This window comes from Pseudogymnoascus destructans (genome assembly GCF_001641265.1).
Source record: "Pseudogymnoascus destructans isolate 20631-21 unplaced genomic scaffold scaffold_9, whole genome shotgun sequence".
Taxonomy (NCBI): domain Eukaryota; kingdom Fungi; phylum Ascomycota; class Leotiomycetes; order Thelebolales; family Thelebolaceae; genus Pseudogymnoascus; species Pseudogymnoascus destructans.
In genome coordinates this window covers 1,251,010-1,259,497 of record NW_020167528.1, presented here as the reverse complement: position 1 = coordinate 1,259,497, position 8,488 = coordinate 1,251,010, and the positions used below count along the sequence as shown (strand labels likewise).

The window sequence follows — 8,488 nt, the reverse complement described above, 5'->3', positions numbered from 1 at the left end:
ACCATGGGTTTCTCAGACACCAAATAACCCAACTGAAGTTGTATCACAGTCTACTTTCATTAAAAACCGAATTGCGCATCATCAAAATAGCTCTCCAACCTCAATCTATGCAGCTGTTGACCAGTTTACAAAGGGTGCATCGCAAATAATGCATCAATTAGCATTGTTAAAGCCAGAGAACCAAAACCTGCGACAGGCAAATGAAGTGCTAAGCAAGCGCCGGAGAGCTAAAAAAACACGACTACAGCAAGGAGGATCACTTAGTCAACAGGTAGCACAGGAGCTACAGGACGAGAGGGACGTTGTGCAGCAAGTAGAGCAAGAAATAAGGGCAAGTAGTGGTCGGAAGCCAAGGGAAGAAACCCATGCACGTCGCTGTGGCAAGTGTGGTGAGACTGGACACAATGCGCGCACTTGTCAGATTGTAATAGACAGGTCTGAGGAAGAGGACTCCGAGTAGTTTTAATTAATTTATATTGTTGTGGTGGATTTATCGCAATTCTTATGGGGTAGTCGCGATATTTTGGCACTTTCGCTTGTTTGGCACTTTCGTTATACATGCACGTTATGTCTAACTATTATTTAGACCATGCGCCTACAACCAGAAGATGATCCAAGCGAAGCATTCTATAGTTATGTTCTTGAAACTGTAGTATCTCTAAACATATCATTCCGATCAGTTGAGAATCCTATATAGAGAGAGATGGCACTATGGCAGAACCAGAAATATCCACTTCCTTCACCAACAACCCTACGGCGGCGCCTTGATGTTATGGTGGATAATGCACAACAGATTGCCCTTCATGGTCTTGTCTCTGGGTCAAGGTGTGCATTATCCCTTGACAATTGGTCTAGCCCTGGAACAAGTCACTCCTTCATGGGTATTATGGCTACATTCATCACTGAGAAATGTGAGTATCTTGATGGAGCCCATACTGGGAAAGACCTTGCGACTATTGTTCAGCATGTTATATCTCAATATCACCTAGATGGTAGAGTTCATTGCATTACAACTGATAATGCAAGTAACAATACTTCAATGATGGCAATTATCAATGATATGATAGCTGAGTTATCGTCTGAGCCAACAAGATACCATGATGGACGTATTCATCATATCCCATGCTTTGCACATATTGTTCAGCTTACACAGAAGGCTCTCCTTGGGTCAATTCGATTAAACCCATCAAACTCAGAGCTACAGATTGACTGGGATGACAATTCAGTAGACGAACTCAAAGATCTAAGTAAGGAAAAGGGCCTTCCATGGACACTTGCCAAGGTATGTTTATAGTAATCATTATAGTAATCACAACTAATACTATACTAGCTTTGGAAGGTAGCTGTCTTTGTGAATTCTAGCTCATAGCAAAGAGATCGATTTATGGGAATTCAAAGACAATGCATTAAAGATGGAGCAAAAGTCCTACGACTTATCCAAGATGTGTCAACCTGGTGGGATTCAACACTACATATGATGCTATGAGCGGTCCTACTCCAGGGAGCAGTAAATAAGTTTACAACTGAGTTTACTCCAGCTATTATCTTCCATATTACTTCAGAAGAGTGGAAACATATCACCTACCTTATTGATGTTACTCGCCAGTTTAGCTTCTGGACTTCAAATATAGGTATAGCAAGTGGTGCATGACTAGGCTTTGTTCTCCCAGCATATGAGGAGCTATTTGAAGGGCTTGAGGAGTGTACCGTGTACCTGTCAGCTTAAACCATTACAAGATCCATGGATTCCAAAGCTCTTAAAAGCTATTGATAAAGCTGTACAAAAGCTTGATAAGTATTATAGCTTATCTTGCACAGGTATTGGTAACTTCTATGCTTTTGGTGCTATTCTATCTCCACGGTTAAAGATGGAAGTGTTTAACCCTGATTATTGTTGGTTGAATCCTAATACAAACTGGAGGCATTTTGAGAAGGAATTCCGGACATTATACACTCAACATTATGCAAACCAAGAAAGATCGAAGCAGCACCAATCACACTATATGGAACTAGACAAGGACCCAATGGCTCTAATGTTGAATCAGAAGTGAAGCTATAATTCCATCAGTCAAACTGAAAATCAAGGAGGAGAGATTGAGCAATACCTTGCCCTCCGTAAGTTTATAGTAATAATTATAGTAATCACTACTAACTTTTATTAGCACCCTCCCATCAACCACCATTAAAATGGTGAAAAGAAAACGAACTACTATTCCCAGGACTTGGTGCTATGGCCCGGGATATACTTTGTATTCCTGCTTCAGAAGCTCTTGTTGATCGAGTCTTTAGCACTGTCCATGCTGTCTGCAATTATAAGCGCAACCAAATGACCCCTGATACAATACGGGGAATTATGCTTGTCTTCTACCGCCAGAAAATTGAACAGGAACAGCTATTCGAACACTACTCTGTTGCAGATATCATTGATTCGACTTATATGAATGATGAGGAAATATTGTTTGAGTATAATGTTCTAATTGATAATATCCAAGAGAAGATGACGCTACAGTATATTCCAGACCGAAGCCCAAGGCAGCCAAATACCTGTGATAGGACAAAGCGGAACCAAGACCGGTTTGATTTTATTCAATCATGACGAGGCCTTTATACGTTACCAAGGGTACAGCGATTACAGCCCCAGCACCGAGGGCAACGCCGCCAAGTTTGTTACCAAAGTCAGGCTAATACATCAACATTTGACTTAATTGACCCGGAGCTAGAAGATTTAGAGGGGCTACCCCCAAGCCAAGACGGGTGTGATTACACCCTACCTTCACTTGCAAGGCCATAGAATGACAATAGGGCCCAGTTGCCTCGGGGGGAAGTAGTTGAAACAATTGAGTTGAGCCAAGTCCGTAATAAGTCTCGGTCTGGTCGGGAAATTCAGGAGTCAAATGATATGTATCCACTTCAAAGATAACAGCTTCAAAGGCTCACTTATTAGGTATATTTCTTCGAAAAGGGCGCCTCAATTACTAGTATATGCTTATGCTCATCACGGAGTATATTAAGGAGAAATTGAGGCATGAAACATGGTTGGTGCATACCAACCCTACCCCATATCTATTGGTGCGATAACTTCATCTCGAGCATTCTCGAGTTGGACGTCTATACCTCTTGAACGACATATTGCGTTGGCACCTGTCCTCCACCCACGACCTGTGCCCCCTGAGCTCCTCGGCGCTCCGCAGGTCGTAGCTGCCCAGCAGCTGTACTGTTGCGCTTAGGGTGGCCCTTTGAAGTCGGTGGGGCTGCTCGCAGTCGTCGCTCCTGGTTGCTACGTCCGGGGACGACGCACGACCCGCACGCCCGGCAGACCACGACCCGCTGCGCCGCATCGTACGAGAACACCGGAGTAGCGGGAGTGATTATCGCACGCACAGCGGAGGGCCTGTAAGGGTAGCTGCATATAAGGCTGGCCCGTCGGTCGTCCCAGCGGTCGTCAGGGGGAGGCTCGTCCTTCACCGGAAGCTGGCCAATGCGCGCACGGGATCTCGTCCTTCACCGAAAGAGCAGAGCGGCCTGGGGGTCCCTAGGCGTCTCGTAGCTTTAGCATCCTCTTGTGAGGCTGGAGGAAGTGTTGTTCGAACAGGATGGCTGAGTGAACGTTGGCGTTTAGAAGAAATTCGAACGTCTTGGCTTAGCCGAAGCCCAATTTGAGGGGGTGTATCAACAAGGATGTCGGATGGAAGTGGAGGCTCATACGCCATGAAGTCGCCAGGCCCAGGAAGCTCACGGTCTGTTGTTACGCCGATGACATTGGAGCTGCGTATTTGCTCGATTTATCTTAACCTTGCACTCTGAATGTCTTCCCGCTTTGTCGTCATACCCCCTCTTTCTTTGCGTCTTTTAATCGCATGGCTCTTTTCCTGGTAAATTCTTTCCAATCAGAATCATTTTTAACGCGCCAAGTCTCAAGCTCCCTTTCCTTCTTAGTATTTCTCTCGTCGCGAGCTTCCTTCAACCGAGCTACTGCCTCATCTTCTCTCTCCGATATTTCCAGAGTCAGCACTCTTTCAACCTCCCTGATATTCTCGTTATCAAAACGCCTTTTATCGCTCGTATTTAAATTGAACAACAACTTCGGATTCCTCCAATCCTCACTCCGTATAGTCTCAATTTCCCTCACTGTGACCTTACACCTCACTAATCCCCTGATGGCCCTCAATGTCCGCATTCCATTTGCGGCAAACAAATTGTCCTGCGGCTTCCTCGCACCCTTCATAGTCTCATCCATTACCATGACATCTAACCAACTCAAGCTCGTACACTTAGATAGTAGCTCGAAGGCCTCATTTCGCTGCGAGCCTTGATACGCAAAGGATATATTTTGAATGAACTTGCGGCAATCACCAATCATGTGAAGATAGGCATACATGTCCCATGTCGCTTTAAACACGAAGTTGTTCGAGCCGAAATAAATAGGGAGAACTTCATCACGGACTCGAGTGCAAGTCCTCGCGATAGCAAGAGTCCGTTCATGTGGAAGAGAGAAAAAAGATATTTCCGATTGTTCCCTCGACTGGACATCGTTAAAAATTGCCATCCCATTAGGACATAAGGCGTTGCGGGATACCAAGAGAAGGGTGTAGATAGCAATTCGAATTTCCGCAGGCAGCGTGAAGAGGCGTGAATCTGGCGGAGAAACCTGCGCAGCTTTTCCACGCTTCCGCAGTGAGAGGCCATTTTTGGACATTTCGAAATTCGAATAATTCAATCCACGTAAGTTTGGTAGCCAAATGCCGAAATTTAGGTAGCTTTGAACGTTGGAGCCTGTTCAGGAACTCTCCTATTGATGCTCGCCAAAGTGACACGAGAGCATGTGATCGGATTAACTATTCATCCGTCGATACCACTGGAATTTTGTTTCACCGACACTGGCGCATGACTCCAGGCTTCAAATTTCAGGGATCTATCGTAGGAGCCCGCCGTATCTACATTTTGATCTCTCCGAGCCGCTGATGGGTCGTCTCAAGTTGCTACCGATCGAGAGCAGCTCGGTCAAGTCCAGGGCCCTGGAAGATGCTCAGCGGATGCAACTGAGTGTCAATGACTCTGCTAAGAAGGCTGGCAATGTCCACCAAAGTATGTTCTGACTGAGCTCATCGGCAAAGGTAGCTGCTTTGGTCGTGTGTATAAAGGGTGAGTGGTGTATCTCTTGCTCAAATGCCTCGTACAGCAATTTCTCGCACCCCTCGGGGCTCTAGTCGAGAAGGTTTTCGATCCAAATACAATATCAGACTACGACGTTAATAGTCGAAACCAGTACGGCCGCTTAACGCAGCAACCAATGTCTGACTTGCCACTGCGCGACAATACGGCCCTTTCAATTATCAAAGAAACAATGGTCAACCTCGGTAGCAACCATGACTCGGGGATTAAGCTTTCTCCTGATCTAAAAACTACCAAAGCAGGTAGGCGGGGCGACGGAGCAAATGGCTCGCATCTGGCATAGTCGACCTCAGAGGACCAACGCTCAGTGACCCTATCGATCCCAACGGCCATCGTCATACGCAAGACTGGAAGTTCCCTTCAATCACGCCATCTTCTTCTGTGGATATGAAGATTCCGAGCTATGAGCCCCTCCCACTAGTCATGACACCCGGATCTAATTACTCTGTGGTTATGGAGCTAACTGGTTATGGAGTCCAAGATGGTCCCGTGCTTTCTCAACAAATCAAGCACCGTCATTCAATAGCATATTCATTGATTGATCTAGACATGGGCTTGCCTGATTCCACAACTGAGGTTTCTCGACCATCTACCAGCTGTTCAGATATAGGATCTCCAACAGGTGAGAAAAAGGCCTCAGGTAACCATTTCGAGCTCGAGGGTAATTACCCTGATAGGTATCAGGGTAATAGGTATCAGGGTAATCGCAACACGACGGTAATGAATGCTCTTGCGCTTATTGAATATTGTTGTTTTTGCAATTCTTCTTATCAGAGACAATGTCAGACCTTCTATCGAAGCAACTTCTTTCGATAGTTTGTTGTGAAGCCTGTGATGGACACTAGGCTAGCAAGTGCCATCGCCAACCTGGGCGACAATGCGGCGAACTCAATCCCACTTAGCCTTGAAGACCAGATCACATTTCAGCTAGCTCAGAAGCTTAACGCCACGGAACGTCTCTTCCAGGACACGGCCGTCATTATACCCAGGTCTCCCCATGGTTAGACACTACTCAATGGACCCGCTATACGGAGTACTCAAGGCCATGATCTTCATGAAGCAGCTCGTCTAATTCTCCACCTAGAATCCTATCGACCAGTTGGATCTAGGAGCACCCAAACTGTAGACCCCGCCGACCATCATCTTCTCGTCATTCTAGAATCCTTTGACCGTATCATTGAGCAAGCCCGCACTTCACTCAAAGAAGATCGAGTAAATGTATTTGATCAGCATCGAGTCAATGGGTTCTTTCATCGTCGAAGCGCGCACCGCCCACTATTATATTGGGCAACAACTCATGAATATCTACACCACATTTATCGCAGATGAGGCTCAAAAAATAAGAAATTATGCAATCGTAATATAGACTGTGTTGCACAGTCAATAGTGGCGAAGCAAAGGCCACTGCTGTAAACAAGTCTTACAACTATGACAGTAGCATTTATGGCGACAGCAGGGGCTGCTCGACAACATACCTCCCCGACAAGAAGAGCTACTCGATAGCAACAGCGTCGTGACAACAGCACCTGTCCGACAACAAGAGCAAGACTAGCAATGCAACTGATCCCGAACATCTGGGCCATTGTTACCTTACGTCGAGGTTTAAAACTCCCTTCTCCTAAGACGTGCGTCTCTCCTTGAACGTGGTTTGGTCCTGGAAAGTAGAAGCCACCCTCTATTTATACCCCATTCCATGCACCTCAATTCCGCATAGACACACGTAAAATCGGAAGGGAGAAATCGAACCCAGTATCACAAACCCAGGTGAGCTGGTATAATAACCGCTGCCGAAACCCCTATATACACCATCCACCCCCCTAGTGCATCATACGCCTCAAGATCATGCAAATAGAAACCACGATACCCTCCCATCCAAGGCCCCACGCAAGTCATATTCCCATCCAAAGATTGTCCCAATCGCCGTACCCCCTTCTTCCTGGCCCAGCTATTCACCAGGCCTTCCCTGCAATCCGTCGCCATGCCGGCCCCCTCTGTCGTCAGTTCCCATCTCGATATTCCCCTTGCAATCGTTCACTTGAGATGCACACTCGGTCCGGCAGCACCCACGTCCTCATCCTCATCTTGGACCTCATACGGGTTAAGACTAAGCCTCGTATATCCCCTCGTCCTTACATAGAGTCCCCCCTGACTCCTCTCATTCCGGAACTCGCTCACGTGCAGCACGCATAACAAGAAGCACAAGATGCTGTGCGAGGGTTACACGTCAGCAGTCCATCGCAGTTTACGTAAGGAAAGCTTGAAATGACAGATGCCCCCCAAGGTACAGCCAAGGTGGATAAAAGGACGAGGATCTGGGATGGGAGTGGTACTCACGCGGCTGCTCCTGCACATATGAGCCCGCCCAGCTGGACTAGGAGGCGCTTCTTGCTTGCGGCGTTGCAGGGGAGGCGCTTCCAGGGGTCGGCGCCGGGGGCGGTACAGACGTCGTACGGGATGCCGTCTTCGGCGCCTGCGTTGACGGTGGTAGAGTAGCTGATGATGCCGAAGATAACAACGAGCGCAGAGATGGCGGCAGTGGCAGCTGCAGCGTAAATTTCTGGGAGCGGCGATTCGACGGAGAGGATGCGTAATATGTTGGCAAAGCTCAATAATACCGTAGCCACGAGCTAGATCCGTCAGTCAGTACTTCAATAATCAATCGCGTTCCCCAGTGAAACCTTACAGCAGCAACAACCAACCCATACCCAGCCCACTCATACGACGCCAACAAGTGCGTCTTCGCAGCCTCACTGAACAGTTTCTCCGACTTGATCAACCCGAGACTCCACACCAACAAATATAACCCCACCGCCGACGCGACCGCCGCGAACACATAAAGCTGCGTAAGCCGCTGATTCCGCGGCGTCATGCGCTCATAGAAGTCCGGCTCGCGCTCCCCCGGCGCCCTTGGCACAGGGCCCTCGCGATGCATCTGTTGATGGGGCAGCAGCCGCGATGGGTGGACTGGAAGAGGGCGCATCCTGGCGCACGAGGCCTCTGTTACGGAGGAGGAAGAGGAGGAGTTCATGGTGAGAGAAGAGAGAGGGAGGGGAAGAGAGTGAGGCTGGCTGTTTGTTGGAGGCTAATTACGGCTTGGCAATTTGCATTCCGCGTGATGGGGGGAGGGAAGGGATGGAAAGAAATTAATTCAATAATAAGCCACCGCGGTCAATATGAGTGTTGTGGCGGGAAGGTGGGTGTCATCGGAGCTTATTATTGGAAGGTACTTGCAGGTTACAACGATCATAACCGCGTGCGGCGTTTACTTGGCGGCTGCGGATGTATCAGATACGAATGTGGGGGCTTTGTTTGGGTG

The 8,488-nt window shown here is 47.7% G+C and overlaps 3 protein-coding genes across 3 annotated transcripts; 1 reads left to right on the top strand and 2 right to left on the bottom strand.

Moving 5' to 3' along the window:
* Positions 1-3,299: 3,299 nt before the first annotated feature.
* VC83_04468 (uncharacterized protein) lies at positions 3,300-4,957 on the bottom strand. The gene has a single exon (XM_024468099.1). It carries the CDS (start codon positions 4,694-4,696, stop codon positions 3,824-3,826), a length of 873 nt encoding a protein of 290 aa, XP_024324345.1. The 5' UTR covers positions 4,697-4,957; the 3' UTR covers positions 3,300-3,823.
* A 4-nt stretch (positions 4,958-4,961) lies between these two features.
* On the top strand, positions 4,962-5,455 carry VC83_04467 (uncharacterized protein; the record flags this gene model as incomplete). The annotated part of the gene is made up of 2 exons (XM_024468098.1): positions 4,962-5,085; positions 5,208-5,455. 2 exons carry the CDS (start codon positions 4,962-4,964, stop codon positions 5,453-5,455), a joined length of 372 nt encoding a protein of 123 aa, XP_024324346.1.
* A 1,748-nt stretch (positions 5,456-7,203) lies between these two features.
* On the bottom strand, positions 7,204-8,200 carry VC83_04466 (uncharacterized protein; the record flags this gene model as incomplete). Its single annotated transcript, XM_024468097.1, has 3 exons — positions 7,204-7,378; positions 7,507-7,799; positions 7,856-8,200. 3 exons carry the CDS (start codon positions 8,198-8,200, stop codon positions 7,204-7,206), a joined length of 813 nt encoding a protein of 270 aa, XP_024324347.1.
* Positions 8,201-8,488: the final 288 nt, after the last annotated feature.